The following is a 22,542-nucleotide window of genomic DNA, read 5'->3' as shown; positions in this document are numbered from 1 at the left end:
CTGATGTACCTAAACAGTGGAAACCCCCCACAAGTGACCCCATTTTGGAAACTAGACCCCCCAAGGAACTTATATAGATGTGTGGTGAGCACTTTGAACCCCCAAGTGTTTCAGTAAAGTTTATAATGTAGAGGCGTGAAAATAAAAAAATCATTTTTTTTCCACAAAAATGATCTTTTAGCCCCCAATTTTTATTTTCACAAGGGTAACGGGAGAAATTGGACCCAAAGAGTTGTTGTCCAATTTGTCCTGAGTACGCTGGTACCCCATATGTGGGAGAAAACTACTGTTTGGGCACACGGTGGGGTTCGGAAGGGAAGTAGTGACGTTCTGAAATGCAGACTTTGATGGAATGGTCTGCGGGCGTCATATTGCATTTACAGAGCCCCTGATGTACCTAAACAGTGGAAACCCCCAATTCTAGTTCCAACCCTAACCCCAACACACCCCTAACCCTAATCTCAGCCCTAACCATAACCCTAATCACAAACCTAACACCAACACACCCATAACCTTAATCCCAGCCCTAACCCTAGCCCTAGCCCTAACCCTAGCCCTAGCCCTAGCCCTAGCCCTAACCCTAACCCTAACCCTAACCCTAGCCCTAGCCCTAGCCCTAACCCTAACCCTAACCCTAGCCCTAGCCCTAGCCCTATCCCTAATCCTAACCATAGGATTTTTTTTTTTTTTACTTTTTTTTATTTTTGTCACAAGATCGCTGCCCTGCGATCTGACTCATAGTAATGCCACTTCACCTCTGATCATCTGTCAGTGTGAGATCAGAGGTGAAGCAGCGTTACTGTGTGACAAGATCGCTGCCTGGCACAGCTGTGCCAGGCAGCGATCAGCTGTGCCAGGCAGCGATCTAGTCACACCATAACGCTGCTTCACCTCTGATCAGCTGTCAGTGTTAAATCAGAGGGAGAAGCCGCGTTACAATGAGGGAGATCGCCGGGAAACAAGCAGCTTTCCCAGCGATCGCTCCCATTGGCTGCTGTGACGCTGACGTCATCGGGACCTGAACCAATCAGGTCTCGATGACGTCGGGGGTCCCAGCATGCATTGCGCACCGGGATCCCCGCGTTGGAAGGTATGTGGGGGTCCCGGGGGGCACAAAACCACCGACAGTAGATAAACGTCGGCGCTGCACAAAGCCCAGCAAGCGCCAACGTTTATCTACTGTGGGCGGTCTTGAAGAGGTTAAAATACCTTCCAGGTGCAATTAACACATGGGTGGGATATTTGGTTGACATTAAAGTATTTCAGATTGCATCCAGCACAAATTTGGGACAGTGATTGAATCAAATCATGAGCAAACCTAAAGGCCCCGTCACACACAGCGATCTCGCTAGCGAGATCGCTGTGTGTGATGGGGATCAGCGACCAGCCCCCCTGCCAGGTATCACTGATCGTTCTCAATCGGCCTGGGCCATTTTTTGATTGCTGGTCTCCCGCTGGCCAGCACGCATCACTGTGTGTGGCAGTGAGAGACCAGCGATCAGCGACGCTGGACGCTGGTTTCTAATGTAAACATCGGGTATCCAGGAGCCGTGACTCCTGGATACCCAATGTTTACCTAGGAACCCGGCGTACATGCTGGTTTCCAAGGTAAACATCGGGTATCCAGGAGCTGCGCGGCTCTTAGATACCTGATGTTTACCTTGGAAACCAGCGTGTATGCCAGTTTCCATGGTTAGAAACCAGCTTGGTCCTGATCGCTGGAGGGACTGTCTATGTGACAGCTCACCAGCGATCAGCCTAACGATGTCCCAGTGATCCCATCCATGTCGGATCGTTGGTGGGATCGCTGGGACATCGTTATGTGTAACGGGGCCTTAAGTGGTATTGGAACTCTAGGAGGTAACAGCAATAACAACAACATAAGATAACATTAATTATAACATGAATGAGATATTTAGTTAGATGGGAGAAGAATACATAAAATGATCAAGGAAAAGAAAAAAAAACATAAAATGCAAAAAAAAAAATTTTTTACAATTATATATTAAACGATTGAATGTGAGTATCCAACTTAATGCTATTTGAAATTTAGTTGTGCTACATGATTCCTTTAAATTCAAGTCATACGTAGTCCTAATATTTAACTTAAACATTTACCAGACCTCTCTTTTTTGAAAATAATTAGTTTGCAGTCACCACTCCTCTTGTTTTGAAATATTTGTTAATTAGCATATACAGTACTTGAAGAACAAAAAAAATGTAGTTTTAAAAAATGTTATAACATCACCTCTCCTGAACAAAATAGTCCTTCTAATTTATCATATGTCCAGTATCATGTTTCAAAGATCATCTGTCACTACTTTTGATCTAGTTTACCTAATAATATGGGTATACAGGTTATAGATTGCTGAAAAAGTCCTACCTGTATGCCTCATATCTGATGCCTTGTTGTTGAGAAATCTGCTTTTATCACTTTATGTAAATGAGCTCTTCTAGGCTATGGAGAGGACTCTGCCCGGAAGACAACTCTGCCTCTGCACTCCCAATATCATGTGTATCACCCCCCACACCATCATTGTGTGCCTGTGATGTAGTTTCCATTTTGTAATCTTGCGCCTGCGTAGTCCTAGTGCTGTCATTCCTCTTCAGTGTTCCGCCTTTCTCTAGGCTTTGGCTTCATATTCCTACTGCACAGGCGCTGGCCAGTCACTGGTATTTCCTCCTCTCCCAGCTTACTATGGCTTGCAGAAACACTGGGAGTGGAAGTACCAGTGACTACCCAGCACCTGGAATATGAAACCAATGCCCAGAGAAGGGCATTGGCATTGGTCTTGGAATGCAGCAACTAATTCAATAAATTAATAAAATAAAATATATATTCACTAGAAATTTACCTCTTTTACAGATAGATATTGTATTGGATGCTGTATTGCACGATGCTTGTTAGGTTCACCAGGTGGTATGGATCCTTTAAGTCTTAGGTTCAGGTAGGCACATGACCCCTGGGCATTGATTCAGGAAGACACCTGTACAGCGAGGACTTGACACACACAGGAATTTTAAGTGCAGCAGGCTGGATGAAAGGGATCCTAGGAGGAATGAATACAAGCACAAACACAAAAACAACAGATCTTGGAGCACACCAAACATACTACTAGAGTCTCAGTCCCAAGACCCAGGTTTGTGTCTAAATGGGTGAACAACATATAGGTACTTGATTAGATGTGAAAGAGTTTTTCAAATGTGGTTTGATAGTCTGCAAAGCGTATACTAAAGTGAAAATGTAAATCTTTGCAAAACAGAATACCAACCTGATTATCTGAGTAATTTATTTCATAATTGTTCTTTAGATTTTTCTGGTTTACATAATTGAGTACTCACATTGAAAAATTTAATATGTAGGATATACTTTACTATCTACAATCTCATGCCTATGAGTAAGGATATAAAGTCCGAAACGAGTCAGGCGTGCGGGGGATGTTTGCCCCTCGACATTCAATGACATGTATGTTTTTAAGTTTTTACAATCAGTGGATTAAATAACAAACAAAATTTGAATTTTTATGGAAATCACCTGGTGCTGGTTTTTCCTTTTTTGCCTGCATTTACAAGTGGATTCCAGCCACATTGAAATGGACACCCGTGGTCCTGTGATACTCTGGTGAGCACTGTGAAAATCCTTTTCCCCTTTTCTCATGTTGACCATTTTGGTGTGCTCATGCAAACTTAAATACGTTAATTTACACCAATTAGCCCAACCATGTGTTAATTGGGATGGAAAGTATTTTAAATCAATAGCATTCCTCTTATCCATACACAATGAGTGAGAGCTCTTGGTGCCAGAAATGCTTTAGTATTATGGATTTTTTATGGATTTGCTCTACCTATTTTAAACATTTTAGAAAAAACATTGAATACATTTTATTATTGACCTGGACCATTCTTACTTTGAGTTTGCAAGGCGTATCAGGACAGTGGAAAGATGCTGAGCCCTGAATATCTATTTGTGGTGAGCTGGCTATTTTCATCTTTACATATCTTAACAGCAGGGGGCGATGGCATCTTGTGGCCTCTGCTGACATAAAATTGTTCTCAGGCACGTGGACAGGTATAAATTTAACAAACTTATTAAAGGGTTTTGTCTCATCTTTATAAATGGTTAAAATTGCCAAGTGTTTGTAAAAACAAGCAACTTTGCAATTCAATTATGGAAAATCCTTCCTTTCTCAAGAATAGAGGGATACTTAATTCCGCAGTTGCCTAGTTTACCAGCCTTTACCAGCCATTGCTGCAGTCTATTAAAAAGCCAGTTTAGTATGCATGAAGTGCAAACTTGCAAACTCTTTGCTTTATAGATTGCAATCAATTCTCTGAAACTGACTGAATCGTTAGAGAAGTTCCACAGACAAATTATTTTTAAAATGCAGATATTTTGGTTGTTATTATTACATTGTTCTATTTCTGCTGCATTATTTCCTTTCCTTACTTTTGCAGATGTGAGAGGTCTATGGATGTACCAACTGAATGATTCAACAATGGAGAACAGTCGCATGAAATGTCTCAATTGGTTGAACAATCAGAGTGAAGATCCCTCACAGTGGAACTCTGGTTTGCTGTCATGCCCCTGTTTATTCCAGCAGGCACAGGCTGATTCCCGCTTCAGAGCCACAAGAGCAGGTAAAGAATCCTGGGCCTTATTCCTTATGAATATGTATCACCTAAACAAAAATGGGGACAGTTATGGTGACTCCACCTAGGCTGCTCTCCATCACTGTATTCTTAGCACAGTGCCATATTGACTTTGAGCTTAGCAACTTACTCGCATATTACAGTGACAAACTTTTTATTTTTCATAAACATGCCAATGAGTATATTATTTTTTTTAATTGTCAGGCTGCACATCCTAAGATACCATTGAGTCTAACCTTACTCAAATTTTTGCTTTAAATCAAAATTGAAATTGAGGTGACTTACTCCAACGAAGCTTTTTCTATCTGTATGGGCACATTATTACTAGAGATCAGAGAACTTGTTCAGAAAACGTTCGCCAATCTGAAATTTGGCATGAATGTAGCACACTTGGATTTGTGTTTGGTTTTCCAAGCATTTCTCCTAAAATTCAGCAAAATTCGGTCACAGATCGGGAAATAATCACGTTTCTACTAATGATTTTGTTATGACTTTGGACAGGATAGAGGTTCTGTATGATGAGCTGGGGGATGTGTTTTATGAGGGGAGGGGGTGTATAGGTCAGAAGAGCAAAGGAGTGTATTTTTTTTAACTTAAAGTGTGTATATTCCGAGCTCAGAAACCATCCACGTCATGCCACAAGGGCTTCTGTAATTGGCTGCCGGAATCACATGTCCCTCTCCATGTAAAAAGAGGACATGTTGTTTTGCTGGAGCCTGATGCTATTTTTTCAGCGTAAAAGCACAGAGAGGCTGCTCCTGCTGCTGCAAGTTAACTTGTTAATTGTTAGCTTCCAGCATCTAACTAGTTTGTGCTCATAGTGTTGTACAGTCCGAAGTCCACATTTCCTACTTAAAATCATCTGGGCTAAAACTGTATTGCAGTCATGATTACGGATGCCCCATTTACTAATCAAAATTGTTAGGCCTAATATTGGGGTTCAGCCAGGAGGCCCCATTTGCTCATCAAAATCTTTAGGGCTAAAGTGTTGTGCAGGCCAGAGTCAACATTTCCTAATCAAAATCGTTTGGGCTAATACTCTGGTGCAGGCACCAGACATCATTTCATAATGAAAATCGATTGGCCTAATAATCTGGTGTAGGTACCAGACTTCATTTTCATAATTCAAATTGTTTTGGTTAATACTCTGGTGCAAGCACCAGACCTCATTTCATAATACAAATCGTTTTGGATAATACCCTGATGCATTCACCAGACCTCATTTCATAATCCAAATCATTTTAGATAATACTCCGGTGCAGGCACCAGACCTCATTTCATAATCCAAATCTTTTGGTATAATGCTAAGGTGCAGGCAGCAGATCTCATTTCATAACCCAAATTGTTTGGGCTAATACTTTGGTGCAGGCACCAGACCTCATTTCATAACGCAAATCGATTGGCCTAACAATCTGATGCAGGTACCAGACCTCATTTTCATAATTCAAATTGTTTGGGATAATACTCTGGTGCAAGCACCAGACCTCATTTCATAATACAAATCATTTTGGATAATACTCCGGTGCAGGCACCACTCCTCATTTCATAATCCAAATAATTTGGGATAATACTCTGGTGCCGTTATCAGACCTCATTTCATAATTCAAATCGTTTGGGACAATACTCAGGTGCAGATTAATTTTTTGAGGGATAATACTCTGGTGCAGGAACCAGATCTCATTTCATAATCCAAATTGTTTGGATAATAGTCTGGTGCAGTGCCATACCTCATTCCTAATCCAAATCTTCTGTAATAATACTCTGGTGCAGGCACCTGACCTCATTTCATAATTCTAATCATTTTGCATAATAGTCTGGTGCAGGCACCAGACCTCATTTAATAATCAAAATCATTTGGGTTAATACCTTGGTGCAGGCACAAGACTTCATTTAATAATACAAATCATTTTGAATAATAGTCTGGTTCAGGCACCAGACCTCATTTCATGATCAAAATAGTTTGGGATAATTCTCTGGTGCACGCCCTAGGCCTCATTTCATAATCAAAATCTTTAGCTCTAATTCTGTGGTCTTGCCACCAGTTCACATTTTAGCATCCAAATCTTTAGTGCTAATTGTGTGGTCCAGCCACCAGTCCATATTTCAACATATTAATCTTTTGTACTATTTCTGTTGTCTAGCCACACTTGATCAGTCAATAATTACTAATTGTTAATTTAGTGACAGGTGACTGACATGTCTGGGCTTAGGGTTGTGAAAAAGCTGGTTAAAAGAGGGAAAAGGTGCATCCAACATGAGTGTGAAAAAGCAAGGTTGTGGTGTAAGGGGGAATAGATTTGGTGCTCAAAGTGTACGTGAAGTAGGTGGTAATGTTACTGAAGGCTTTACTGAACAAACATTGGCTCACCCTATCCAAAAACAACTGACAACTTGTGTTACTGGACGGTTACTCGACTCCCTTTCTTTGGCAGCCGAACAGCAGAACGCCTTGTAGATGAAGGCCAGAAAGAGCATTTGCTCCAAAGGATGGCAACCGCTGCATCAAGTGGCCTCTCCTCCTCTTCTTCCAACTTAATATCACACACACAGTACAGTCCTCAGACGTGAAACCAGAATTACCCTTGTTTCTCCCCGCGTGGATGCAAGGGGCAAGGCCAGGGCTTGGACCAGCATTTCTAGCTTTAAAATTAATCAGTAACAGGTAGATGAGTGACAGATGTAGGCCTGGTGCTCTCAGAGCCTGCCAAATTCTAGCAACACACATGAAGGAGACTCAACTTAGGGTCCAGTCATTTCCAAAAATTAGGGGAAGACACAACGAAAGTTTCATCAATTTCCTCAAAGTAGGAATAATATAAAGGGCCTCTGACATCCTTTCCACTACTGGCAAGCCATCAGATGGAGACACTACTTGAAGTCTGCACATTTGCAAAAATTGTTAGTAACATCAGCAGCAGTAGCAACAGCAGACACTGTATCTACTTTAAAGCTCTTCAACCACACACTATACCAGAGCAGGAACATTAAATTAATCTGTAGAGTTCTGGTGCAGCTTATTTTCTTATCTTCAAAATGCAGAATACATCATATGTCATGTCCTTGCCTTTGATGCGACTTGCAATCAGCCATCATGTGCCTCTAACAATTACAGGCAGAGCAGACCTGTTAACATATTTAAATGCCTTAGTCAATCTCTGACATTGGCACAAATGTGGGTAGGGGCACATCACTCCATGCACACATTTGCATGCCTGTGACATGATTGCTGGAAGCCAATGAGAAGCCATGAAAGCCAGAGGTCTGCTGAAAACCCCTTTGCTTGTCATTACAACTGTCCTGTGAAAGCCAAACTTTAGCTGGTGTTCACAGAACATCATAATTTTAGCAATACAGACAGAGGGGAAAATACGTATTTGATATACTGCTGGTCTTGCAAGATTTTCTACTACAATGAATGAAGAGATTTGAAATTTTTATCATAGGTACACGTCAACTGTGAGAGACAGAATCTGAAAAAATCCATAAAATCTAATTTTATGATTTTTAAATAATTACATTGCATTAAATTACATGAAATAAGTATTTGCTCACCTACCAACCGGCAAGAATTCTGGCTAGCACGGACCTGTTCGTTTTTCTTTAAGAAGTCCTCCTACTCTGCACTTATTACCTATATTAATTGTGTCTGTTTATACTTGTTAATTGTATAAAAGACAACTGACCACAGACTCAATCACACCCCAACCTCTCTTCATTGGTAAAGACCAAAAAGCTGTCTGAGGATAGCAGTGACAAAATTGTAGACCTGCAGAAGGCTGGGTTGGGCTACAGGACAGTAACAATAGGCAAGCAGCTTGGTGAAAATGCAACACTGTTGGCACAATTATTAGAAAATGGAAGAAACACAAAATGACTGTCAATTCTCCTCAGTCTGGGGCTGCATGCAAGCTCTCGACTTTGTGGGGTAAGGATGATTCTGAGAAAGGTTAAGAATACGCCCAGAACTACATGGGAGGACCTGGTCATTGACCTGAAGATAGCAGGGACCAAAGTCTCAAACATTACCATTATTAACACAGGACAGCTGCAATGTACTGAATGGAGGATAGATGGGGTCATGTATCACAAAATTTTGGCCAACAACCTAATTTCCTCAGTAAGAGCATTGAAGATGGGTCATGGCTGGGTCTTTCAGCATAACAATTAGGACTGGCTCCACAAGAAGCATTTCAAGGTACTGGATTGTCCTAGGCAGTCTCCAGTCCTGAACCCAATAAAAAATCTTTGAAGGTAGCTGAAACTCAATGGAGAAGATTTGGAGACCTGTATGGAGGAGTTGGCCAAAATCCCTGATGCAGTGTGTGCAAGCTTCATCAAGAACTACAGGAAAAGTCTGACCTCTGTAAATGTACCAAATATTAAATTCTATTTTTCTACTGTATCAAATACTTATTTCAAGCAATAAAATTAATTATGTAAAAATCATACAATGTGATTTTCTGTTTTTTTAGATTTTGTCTCTCACAGTTGAAGTGTACATATGATAAAAATTACAGACCTTTCCATTTTTTGTAGGTGAGAAAACTTGCAAAATCAGCATTGTACCAAATACATTTTTCCCCAGTGTAGCAGTACTGATGCACTGCTATTTATAGCAAATGCGATTTGATGATTGCAACCTCAAATCCTAAGGGGACTAACAAGTACGGTAAAAAGTGAATCATAATGCAATAAGAGGAGATCAAAACATCATATCTAACCCAAAATGGTATGAGTAAAACATGAGCTCAGGGAGCAAAACTAAGCCCCGACACAGCCCCATATTCTGAAAACTGAAAACATTATGGGTCTTGGAAAATAGTGACAAAAACAAAAGAAAATTTTGTTGCAAATTTCTGAATTTTTTTTTACTAATTAAATTTAAAAAAATGACATTTGCTATCTGTGTTATCATACTGACCTGGAGAATCATATTGCCAGATCCGTTTTACCATATAGTGAACATGGTAGATAAAGAAAACAAAATACAATTGTGGAATTACTCTTTTTCTGTAATTTCAACACACTTGCATTTATTTTTTCCCAATTTTAAGTTCACTACATAAAATGAATGTTGACTTTCAAAAGTACAACTTTGCCCGCAAAAAAAAAAAGCCCTCATACGGATATGCGGATGGAAGAATAAAAGAGTTATGGCTCTTGGAAGAAAGGGAGGAAAAAATTAAATTGAAAAATAAACCCACGAAAATAGCCCAATCATGAAGAGGTTAACAAAAGCTAATCTTGTAGTAAAGTTTCATTTATTCTGCAATCTATTTGTATTTACAATATATCTTATATATGTCTTTTACTTTTAGGCGAGTCAGACTACACCAAACTTTTCCGCAGCACGTCTCCTAACTGGCACAATGCAGGTGTGAGATGTGTATACTACCGCAAGGACCAGTTCTTGGAGGGATTCCAGGAACGGACATGGACTTTTCATTCATCGAGCAATAGTGAGTGAGAAGATTTATTATAAAACAACAGGTCTACTTGTAAAAAAGATTAAATTAAATTAATATGGTTTATTACCTAGATGTACTAGATGCAGAACTTCAGGCATACGACTGGTGCTGCAATGATGTAGATGATCCTCAGTTCTGCTCTATGTACAAGCAGAAGAGACCACCAATTAACTGTCAAGACTACAGACCACAAAGGCCAGGTAAGAGATAAGCCATAACATTACATAAGATAATGTACAATTTACATTATGGTCATCTATAATGAAAGCAATTATGAAATAATAGTACTGTAAGTCAAAATACATTTCTTAATATACTTACCTACTCTTTTTAATTCCTCGCTTTTTTCTCACTTCAGGCCAGGTTCACATGGGCATATAAAAATCATCAGTTTCATCCAGAAAACTTGGATGATTTTTTTTCACACTTCTCATCTGTATGCAATTCATTTTTTTTCACAAAAACATAATTAACTTGATTTAAATTTATTTATCTTGCTAAATTCAAATATGCTTTCAGATTTTTTTCATCAGGCAGGGTCTTTTTGTGGCACACATTTCAAGTTTTATAGAAATATTAAAAAAAGTTATGTAGTCAACATTATATGAATTACAACTTACCTAGAACATTTGTGATGATGATTTACGGGAATATTTTGCTTCTGAGATGTCTCTCTTCATGGTCCAGCAATAGTCAACCAGCATACTGGAGCACCACTTGCCTCGGTACCTCCATTCTTTTGTAGAAATCTGCTAATGAAAATGCTACCCATGCTGGTTAATGACAGCACCATGATTTTCTGGATAGAAGTCCAGGTGGGAGGTCAAGAAATAAAGTTTTAAGGACATGTTGCATCCCATAACTTGGTATGAATTCACAAGATCACTCATTATATCACCGTAGTTTTCTGCTTTATGATTTTTGAAAAAAGAAGAGAAAGCATTTTTGAAGGACAGCCAGGCTGCTATTCGCTATGGATGTAATAGTTCCTAAACATTGTTCATCATCCATCACCAATCTTATTTGTGGCCCTATAAAAAATGATTTCTTTCAGCTTTGCATCACTAACTTTTGGGAAATTTACATTTCAAATGTATAAATGCACCTGATTTTTTATCAAGTTCTTTGACAAATTGTTTCATCAATCTTATTTGAATACGCAGTGCAGGTAAATATACTATTTCAGAATTCACTAAAGGTACATTTGACACATTGATTTGTCCATGAACAAGAGATTCACATTTAGAGCATTGTTTTCGAATACAGTGAGACTTCTTATCTCTGATTTTCCATTCAATCATCCTCAATTCTCCACAGATAATCCAGTTATATTTTTCATACTGGATTTTTTCTAACAGCAGTTTCATATTTTAATGTGTCTCTTTCATATCAGTAGCATGCACATCAGGTATTGATGAGAGGTTATTACCATTATGCAAAAGATTGGCCTTTAAACTAATTTTTGATGAATCTATGAACAATCGCCACTCATCTGCCTGGTGTTAATGTCCAAGGACCTCCATAACAGAACAAATATTACAAACACTATGCATTCCTATTCAGAGAAATAGTTTTTGAAATCACTCTCTTGGCTTTGATACCTGCATATTCTCCTGTCTACACAGTGTAAGCTCCATCCTTTTTAGCCACGTACTTAGAAGCCCTGACTGTTGTTTAGATACGTCTAAATTTCAGATAAGGTCGTTCATATCTTCTTCTGATAAGAAGTGAGAAGTGAGGTTTTGATGAACAATTTGGTTCAAAAGTAGAATTACTTCACATTGCTGTATGCTTCATCTTCAGTGTGAGAAAGGTCAGAGAAAGAGCTGTCACAGTCGAAAAATAAGGACACTTGAGTATAGGAAGCTCTTTGCTATGTAAAACAAGCCTCACTGCAGATGGCAAATTAGTGTAATTACTTGTATATTTTGCTGATTTTTTTTTTAAAGTTTATCAAGTAAAAATAGCAATTTGTTAAATGGGCCTTCGGTTCCCTCCAAAAACCATCAGAATGGCAAGTGACATATCATATGAATTATTTTTCCAACCAATAAGAAGCCTAACATTCGTACCTTTTGGAGATCACCAATTTTACATCCGAAATAAAGCTCATAACACTTTTTTACAAGTAGCGTAAAATTTTGTCTCTGACTCTTGAACATCAGTTCACCACACACATAACAGAAATTGTCTCGACAATTTAAACACTTTCTTGGCATTATTGAAACATGTATAGGGTGGGCCATTTATATGGATACATCAAAATAAAATGGGAATGGTTGGTGATATCAACTTCCTGTTTGTGGCACTTTAGTATATGAGAGGGGGGAAACTTTTTAAGATGGGTGGTCACCATGGTGGCCATATTGAAGTCAGCAATTTGAATCCAACTTTATTTTTTCCAATGGGAAGAGGGTCATGTGACACATCAAACATATTGAGAATTTCACAAGAAAAACAATGGTGTGCTTGGTTTTAAAGTAACTTTATTCTTTCATGAGTTATTTACAAGTTTATGACTACTTATAAAATGTGTTCAAAGTGCTGCCCATTGTGTTGGATTGTCAATGCAACCCTCTTCTTCCACTCTCTAAACACACCTCTGGTAGTGAAATGGGATGAAATCCTACTAAAACAGTCAATAAATGCTATTTTGAAAAAAAACATGTTGTCCAGTGACTTTTCAAGATTATCTACAGTTTCCTATGTTAGTGAATCCCAATGTATCCGTAAAAAATGGAGGCTTTACGTTTGGATTATGGGTTTTTTGTGCACCTACAGATGTGAGTGGGTGAGTCTCACCCAATTTAAACTGGTGCATGCTGTTTTTTTTACATTGTTAGTAACAAGGGTCTGAGTGATTATCCTAAAAGAGACTTGGAGTACAGAATCCAGAATATAATGAAAAATGCAAGGTTCTTTATTACATGACATATCAATAGCTATTACACTAGATACATAAAAAGCAAGTAGTTAGGGGCAATGGCACATGGTGTCAGTGAACATCCAATACTCAAAAATTGGTAACAGGTATGGGAATTAAGATAAACAGGTAATAACAATTGGAGCCAACTGTAGTGTCAGTTCCCCAGGAATCACTAGGTAAAAATCAAGAGTAAACTATGAAAGTGCCTGGGTCCTGATATCCCATATGGGAAAATGCCAAATATATTTAATCAGGGCTCCTCAATATTTAAATATGAGTATACCATGATGTTTACAAGAGAATAACAACAATAATAATGATATAAACATTTGAAAAAACAGTACAGCTTGTAAAAGTATTGTTAGGAAGACAGGACATGCATGATTAGGAAAATGTCTCACCCATAGTAACCTGTATGTGGATATGCAGAAGAACGGCAGCCCCAAAGCGCATTTTGTGTGGGCTTCCTCGGGGGGCTGCGTGCTGTTAATTTTTTCATGGACAACATTTGGACCGAAAATACAGTTGTGTGCACGAACTCTTACTCTGATTGTTTCCCCGTCTTCCAGACATTTTTGTTTACTTACCCTCATAATAATATATAACCCATAATAACAACATGTCACAGGAGATGGCCATACAGACACAGGCTACTCTAGTGATGTCACTATAGTTGATGTGTTTTTACCGTGGTCTGTGATAATATGCCCATCAATCGAGTGTATTATGCAGCAGGGAAGCTAAACAGTAGTAGTGAGGGAATGGAGAAGAATTATTAAAGAAAATATATTGTTATTTTACTATTTTGAGCAATTTTGCTTTTTTTATTAAATCATTGTAAAAATAAACTTTTTTGACTATCAAGTTTAAAAAGTACATATATTTCATTATGTAGAATTTTAAAATGAATTTCACAAAAATGATGCTAACTTTCATCAGTAATAAATACATATTTGAAACAAGAGTCTAAATAATTTATTAATCTTTGTTATAGGATGGATGTTTGGAGATCCTCACATTACGACTCTAGATGGGTTATCCTACACATTTAATGGACTTGGGGATTTCACGCTTCTTAATGCATCTGACTCAGAAATCTTGTTAATTCTACAAGGTCGTACAGTGCAGACCGAACAAGCGAATGCCACAAACTTCCAGGCCTTTGCAGTGCATTACACATCAAGCAATGCTAGTGTTAAAGTTAGTATCAGAATAATTATGGAGACAAATGTTTGGTAAAATATGTTTTATAATAAGGTGGTAAACAGTCAATGTTATGTCAGTCTACACATTGAGCCCGATTCATCATTGCATTGCCAACTGTTTTTTGGTGTAAATACCTATTAATTAGTGACTTATTGATTTGCATCAAATTCTTCAAGGAATTTGTGCAAATTTGGGACAATGCACAAAATGTATGAATCACTTGCTCCATTTAGATGAACTTCTTGCAAAAATGATCAGTGAGCACCACAAGACAAAAAAGAAAAGTGACTAAAAACACCACAGATGAATAAACGAGCACATTGCGTTTTTGACCCATTGTTACCTAATTCTTCTAGTCTTTATGAAGTAATGCATGTGCTTATTTAATAGAGATGAGCGGATCAGGCAAAATTCGACTTTGCATGATCGTGTGTCTTTTGAATTGTAGATAATTTATTCTCACTGAATTTAATAATTCTCATTATGCCTGGTCTCTCTAGTCCCCAGAGCGTAACAAAAATATTTGTAAAAAATTTTAAAAAATCATAATCACCTCACCTATAACCTCTCTGGCCTCTCTGCTACTCCCTACCACGGGTCTGGTTCTCTTTGCATCTTCGCATCGGCAGTGGTAAAATTCCCAGGCCATGTTTGCTAGAATGAGGCTTGTGAGTTTGCTAAGCCTAGACGGGTTCTGCGCATGTGCCTTCAAAGATCACCGCAAAGTTGCAGATTGGAATATGCGGTGAGGAATAGACTGGAGGCAGTGTGGAGCAGAGCGGCTGGAGAGGTGAGTACAAGGTTTTTGTTTTTATTCATCATTTTGATGACCGTTTATGGTTCCAAAAAATTATGGCCAACAGCTGTTGTTTTTCTAAATTCTTGAGGAAGGGAGTCACGCCAAAAAAATCTTCATATTGGCAAATGCGGTTTTTGTAAATTTGAGTAGAATTCCACTGTTTCTTTTGGCTCATCTCTACTCTTTAACTATTGTCCACACCTATTATTGGTGGCATCATAGATATTTCACATATCTGCATAGTATATCCCTATTAATGATAGGTAAAGCACCATGAAATAGAAAACTTGTGAATAATAGTACTATGTTTTGATCTTTGCCATTATTTTAGAGCATAAGATAATTTATTTTTTAATTTCCAGGTGGAGTGGTATCTACATAATTCTAACATTATAAATGCTTTCCTGGATGGTCAGAAAGTATTATTCAGTTATTCACAAGGTAAGTGAATTTTGTTTTATTAGCATGAATTATGCTAAGTCTAAGATATTAAAGATTTGCCTTTGCACGCATTAGTACCAAAAGTGGAAACAGAAGCAGATAAAATGTATCCTTCCTTCCCCCAACATGTAAGATTAGATGATATGAACAGTAGATTTGGGAAAATGGATAATGTTCATAAAGCAGTGCTTTCTACTTACTAGAGTCAATGCAGAGTTAAAAACTGTCATTCTATTTTACTCTATAAGTAAAATTAATAGTTAAAGGGATTATCTGGGACTTAGCTTTTTTCACTTTTGGGCTAAGGATTTACAGGCAGTTAGTATCTAATTACTTTGGGTTCTTCTCCTCTGGTCATCATCACTTCTACTTTACTGACATTTCTGTCTTTGCTAGGGAACGTTGCAGTAACTAGACAAAGTGGCCACTGGTTTCTGTGAGTTTGACAATCTTTCACAAGAACAAGGTCACCAATGATGAGATTGGGCCCATTAGATTGCCAGTTTATCAGTGGTTGCACCGTTGATAATTATTGCGTGCATCCCCTGTCCCGGAACATGTTCGCAAGACTTTGTATCGATCTCCATTATCACTTGTAGAGGTCTTTGACATCAAGTTCTCCTGGAGTTTCGCTGAAGAGCCCTATTTTCAGGGTAATAAGACTGGCTGGAATCAATAATAAAAGGAATCAATTATTTTCTGCTGCCAGAAACAGTCTCGCTTCTCACACTGCTAATGTTTCTTCCAGGTGTGTGCTCTCTAACTTCAGTTGCATTTCCTTGCTAGCAAAGGTTGCTCATGTTTTGACGGCTCCTGCCTTTATGCGGGCAATGACTGCATTCCTGCTGATAGATGATGCCTTTGAGGAGACAGAAGCTACAGATCTGTTATTTATGAAGATTTTTGGTACATAGTGCCTTTAAGGGAATGCTTGACTATGCAGAGATTGCTCTAACTGTAGCAAGTTGCTGCAAAGTCAGTGTCCTGAATAGAGATAAGCAAATATTTAAATGTTTGGTTCGGATTACGATCGCTAAATTTGCAATATTCACCAATTTATTTGTCGAATATTCGCTGAACATAACCATTCAAATCAATGGAAGGCATGCATAACGTCTTCTGAAGGCCCCAAAAGCCACGAAAACACATCAAATGAGAGACAGACACCAGGAAAGTGGCCACAATTCACCTACAGTACAAATTGTAGCAAGGCACTGCCACAATCAGCCATGCATGTGGTATCATGGTCTGGGCCAGCATTTACAGCTTTCAACTGAATGTCAAAGTAAGATGATGTGGGTGAGGGATCGGTGTAAGCCTGCTTTGCTGAGAGCCCAGATACCACGTACAACAGCTCTACCTGCTTTCATGCTGAGCCACACTCAGGTGCACAAATATCAGTTTTGTAGACTACCATTGTCAGAAAAATCTAAGGATAGTAGTAACACGGGTAGATGACTCCAATGAAGGGAAGGCTTGATGATTTCAGAGGCCTACTGCTACAGGCCACACACATGAAGGAGACCCAACCAGATATCTACACATTTACAAAAATTAGTAGCAGATACCAACAAAGGGCCATCAATTTCACCATAGTAGAAGTAGTATAATAGGGACCGACAGGTCTTCCACTACACCCAACCCAGCAGTTGGACACAGAACCAGGAGTATTCACATTTCAAAAAATTATTGGTAGACACCACTAAAGTGGCATAAATTTCACGAGACTATAAAAAGTATAATAGGGACGGACAGGTCTTCCACTATGCTCAACCCAGCAGATGGACACCCAACCAGGAGTGATCACATTTCCAAAAATTATTGGCAGACACCATTAAAGTGGCCATAAATTTCACCACAGTATAAATAGTATTATTGGGACTGACAGGTCTTCCACTACACCCAACAGGTGGACACCCAACCAGGAGTTTTCAACTTTCAAAAAATGTGGGCCTGACATCACCAAAATGGCATAAATTTCACAAGTGTAGAAATAGTATAATAGGGACCGACAGGTCTTCCATTACACGCCATCGAGCAGATGCACACCCAACCAGGAGTGTTCACATTTCCAAAAAGTATTGGCAGACACCACCAAAGTGGCATAAATTTCACGAGAGTAAAAATAGTACAATAGGGACTGACAGGTCTTCCACTACACCCAACTCAGCAGATGAACACCCAACCAGGAGTGCTTATATTTCCAAAAATTATTGGCGGACACCACCAAAGTGGCATCAATGTCACCACAGTATAAAGAGTACAATAGAGATTAACAGGTCTTCCGCTACACTCCTTCAAGTAGATGCACACCCAACCAGGAGTGTTCATATTTCCAAAAATTATTGGCCAACACCACCAAAGTGGCATCAATTTCACCACAGTGTACAAATTTTATAATAGGGACGAACAGGTCTTCCACTATACCCATTCCAGCAGGTGGACACCCAACCAGGAGTTTTCAAATTTCCAAAAATGAAGGTTTGGCACCACAGAAGTGGCATAAATTTCATGAGAGTAGAAATAGTGTAATAGGGACCACTACAGCTGACCCAGCAGATGTAGACCAACCATGGCTGCTCACATTTCCACAAATTTGTGCTAACATCTGCAGCAGCAACTGCAGTCACTGAAGCCACACTAAAAATATGAGAGCGTGCAGTTATGCAAGATTAATGCAGCATAGTAAAAAATGCAATAATGCCTAGTCTGTACAGTCTACGATTGGGGTGCAAAAGTCCTTGGCGAGCCATGACTTGTTCATCTTGATGAAAGTTAGGCGGTCTACACTTTCAGGGAAGAGCCTGCTGTGCTTATCCATCAGAATACCACCAGCAGCGCTGAAGACACGTTTTGAGAGAACGCTTGCTGCCGGACTTAAAAAAACCGCCAAGGCATCCTGAGAAAAAAGTCGGTTTTGTAGATATGTAGCTGTCATTGCTGCTTCACCCCAATATTTCTCTGGTAGTTTGGAATCAGTCAGCATACACCTTATCATGTCAGTCAGAGTTCTGTTTTTCCTTTCTGCTACTCCATTTTGTTCAGATGTATATGGAACTTTCTTTTGATGTTCTATACCATTTTGTCTTAAGTAGTTTTCTATTTTGTGTCCTGTAAATTCACCTCCATTATCACTTCTAATGACAATTGGCTTCCTCTGAAACTTGTTATTCGACTTTGTCACGTAGTCTACTAGTTTATTGAAAACTTCGATTTTGTTCTTGATCAAGACTGTGACTGTGTGTCTTGAGAATTCATCTATAAAAGTCACCATATATCTATTGCCTCCGGATGTGGTCACTTTCATGGGTCCACATACGTCAGTATGTACCAAATCAAGTGGTCTTGTGCTTTACATTTCACATTCTTTAGGAATAGATATCCTTGTGGCTTTAGATTTTATACAACATTCACATCTTACGGTAATGGAGCAATCAGATATCAACAGATCCTTTGTCAATTCTTTCCTTTGTAGTTCCATTTTCTTTCAGGATGTCTGTGTCCTAGTCGTCTATGCCACATGTGAATACAATTCTTGTGATCATGTGTACACAACTTCATCTGTTCCTTTAATGTGTTTAGATGATATAATTGTTCATCTGCCTTGACATTGGTTATTACCTTATTTCCTGCTAAGATTGTACATTCATCATCTTTGAGTTTTAAAGTAAGTCCTTTAGCTGTTAGATGTTTTACAGATAACAGTCCTCTTCTAATCCTGAAACATATAATACATCCTGCACAAGTATTTTTGAATCATGCCCAAACTTGTTAAAACAGTTTAGCATTCCTTGTCCAACACCTTCTGTAGTTATTTTGCTTCCTTATTATTTAAAATCAACCAATGATGATTTCTAATCAGTTACTTTAAATGAGCCATTCCAATTATTTTCACGTGAATCAGAAATTGTGTTTTTCACCTTCTGTGTATTCTATTTATAGTGTAATTTCTGTTGTTCTGCTTTCCATATAGTACAGTCTTTCTTTAAATGTCCTTTTTTCTTACATCTGAAACATTCTCTTGTCTCTTTATTATAGGGTCTTTTTGATTATGTAGCTTTAAGAGCATTTCCATTATCTTTTGCAGTAGAAGAATCATTTGTTTGTTTTTTCCTTCTTTGATATTCATCTATAAGTCTGTTAATCACAAACTCTAATGTAATGTCTGTTTCAGGTCTTGTCTCTAGTTCGTTTATTAAAGCCGTATATTAATCTTGTAATCTGCACAATAATATTGCTGCTACATAGCTTCCCTTTATATCTTCACCAATTGATCTCAGCTGTGATATCACTTCCATAATAGAGAATATATGCTTCTGCATGTCATTGTCTGCACTTAGTCTCATACTGTAAAGCTTTCTTAGCAGAAATAACTTGTGATTTAAGCTGGGTCTTTCATGTAGCTTTCTTAGTGCTTCTCACATTCCCTTTGCTGTATCCTCATTCCTTATGTGGATTAATTGAGCATCATCCACTAATAGGCTGATGGTAGATCTTGCTTGTCTATTTTTTCTATCCCATGTCTGATTATCTTCATCAGGTCTATGTGTAGTGAATACTTCCCATAAATCATCTTTAGACAATAAAATCTCTACTTTGAACTTCCATAACTGATAGTTCTCATTATTCAGCTTAGCTACTGTGGGTTTTAGCTCTGTACTACTCGTCATCTTTAATTTGTCTTACTTGTTTTGGAAAGAATTGTACTGAAGAATTCTTCTGCATTCGCCAGGATCTTGCTGAGAGTTCCGGTGTCCTGGGTGTCTGGGGTCCTAATAGCCTGTGATCCTTGGTGCCTGGTATCCTTGGTGCCTGGGATCCTTGGTGCTTGGGCCCTTAACCTGTTGCACAGCTTGTTGCACAGCTTCTGGATACCCACAGTTGCAGTAGAAAACTTCACAGCAGATTACATGGGATAACAAGCTTTTACTTCTCAGAACATGAGGTAAAGGAAAAATGCACAATCATTTAGCACTGCATCAGGAAGAAGTAACAAAACTGAAAGTGCAAGAGAGACTTTTTCTTTTACAATACATTAAGCAAGGAAACTTTACACAACATCGCCATCCATTGTCAGATCAGCATAAAGTCCTCCTTCACACAAACAAAGAAGTCCACAACTGTTGCATATACCAACAGTAATAAGATCACCCTTAAGCCTTCATTTTTTTAAACTAAATAACCCCAAATGTGATAACCTGTCTTGGTTTGCAGACCCCCCAGTGCTCTAATAACCTTGGTCGCTCTTCTCTGCACCCTCTTCCTCACCCTTGGAGTCACCATCCTTATCTTCCTGCCCTGAAAGCAGAATTCATTCTGCGTGAACCTCATATATATGAGTCTCATCAGGATCACCTCCCCCAAGGGGTTAATGTTTGATGACAAGGGTCATGATGCTGTCCAGACCCTACTTTTTCTTGCCCCAGAGATCCAAGCTAAAAAAATTTTGGCCATTGGTGCAAATTTCCTCCTTTTGACTGTGTGAAGCTTTTGAGTACACTTCAAGTAGCACAAGAATGTTTTGGTGCCTGTGACTCAGGCCTCTGTAACAGACTAGATGCTACAAACAATTTGAAAGCGATATGTCCCCTACTGTATGACATTATTAACAGAAGAATTTTTTGGTGCCTGTGGATTAGGCCTCTATAACAGACTCGATACTATAAACAATTTGAAAGTGAGATGTACCCTACCTTACGATGTTAGTAATAGAAGAATTTTTTGGGGGGCCTGTAGATCAGGCGTTTAAAACAGACTATATGCTATAACCAATTTGAAAGTGAGTACGACGTTAGTGACAGAAGAATTTTTTTTGTGTGTATCTTATTTCCCTAGTATTATGCTCAGCGTCCTCTATAACGGCATTTTGCTCTTTTGTGTAATTTCTTTTAATAGTGATTAATAAAAATATTGATTTTAACACATTTGTGGGATCTCTTCCTTGTCCTATATGCATTAATTGTTTATGGGATTAGTTGTTGCATTTTTTACAATTCAATTAATAATACAACCCATGTTTTATCTCAATAATTCAAACTACAAATTGAATATGCTTTTTAAGAAAATTGAATAAGCTTTTCTAAAAATATTAATTTCCACCAAACACAAAAATATCTCCATCTCTATGAACCTTTTTCTAAAAGTTATTTTCATACATAAAAATGTTATGTTTTTAACATGAAAACAAGTATAATAAATAAAATAAATGTTTATGGATCAGGAAACAATCACTTATAATACTTTTAATCAAAATTATAATTTCTCTTCATTTCTAGACATGGAAGCAGATATCAATAACATCAATTCAGCCGTCTTCTTAAAAAGCAATAATTCTATGATGATCACTGCAACCTTTGGAGGTACTCTGTCTGTACAAGTGTCAGCCCAGTCTAATATGCTGACTGCTGTATCCAGTCTTCCAAGCAGCTTCTTGAATAATACCAAAGGACTGCTGGGTAAGTGCCGATCATTTAGTTCTATGTAAGGTTAATCATTTTAAATCATCATTTTCAATATGTTTTGTTCTTTCTAACATCCATATATGTTAGCAAAAATGACATAACAATTGTCAGGAACACCGCACTTCATTTGCTCACTGAGCCAGGACACTGAGCAGTGTCCTGAGTAAAACAAACTGTGCTCAGAGATACCTGTGGAGCAGGCAGCAGTGGTGAAGATGTGTGCTTCAGACTAGCAGGACCTAAAGCACGTGACTGCTGGGGGCGTGGCCTAAACTCCACAGAGCTAGGAGCTATAGGAAAACTCCTAGAAAGGTAACTAAGGGACAAGGTTAGCAAGGGCATAAATCAGATCAAGCTGGGGTCAAAGCACCAGATAGCACAACAGTACCAAAGGGTTTAGACAGAGCAGATAGTTAGGACGTAGCAATAGATCAGAAAACCAGAACGGGCAATAGATGGTACAATAGGGACAAACTGTAACGGAATAACAATAGCCAAGCCAGGAGGTCAGAACCGGAGAAGACAATAGTACCAAAACGTGAGACAGAGAACAGAGTGAGGGGACAGACCGGGTCATACACGGGAAGCAAA

At 38.6% G+C, this 22,542-nt stretch overlaps 1 protein-coding gene across 1 annotated transcript in view; it reads left to right on the top strand.

The window, feature by feature from the left end:
• Positions 1–22,542, top strand: part of LOC141100758 (uncharacterized) — a 450,303-nt gene that overhangs the window by 139,271 nt on the left and 288,490 nt on the right. Inside the window, 6 exon segments of the mRNA XM_073589442.1 lie at positions 4,456–4,638; positions 9,969–10,109; positions 10,190–10,318; positions 14,039–14,244; positions 15,412–15,490; positions 21,766–21,945. Of these exon segments, the coding sequence (XP_073445543.1) occupies positions 4,456–4,638; positions 9,969–10,109; positions 10,190–10,318; positions 14,039–14,244; positions 15,412–15,490; positions 21,766–21,945 (918 nt within the window).

Source organism: Dendrobates tinctorius, unplaced genomic scaffold (assembly GCF_039654945.1).
Source record: "Dendrobates tinctorius isolate UK_male_01 unplaced genomic scaffold, ASM3965494v1 ptg000107l, whole genome shotgun sequence".
NCBI lineage: Eukaryota > Metazoa > Chordata > Amphibia > Anura > Dendrobatidae > Dendrobates > Dendrobates tinctorius.
Note: the sequence above shows the minus strand (reverse complement) of the source record. Positions and strands in the feature narration are given on the sequence as shown.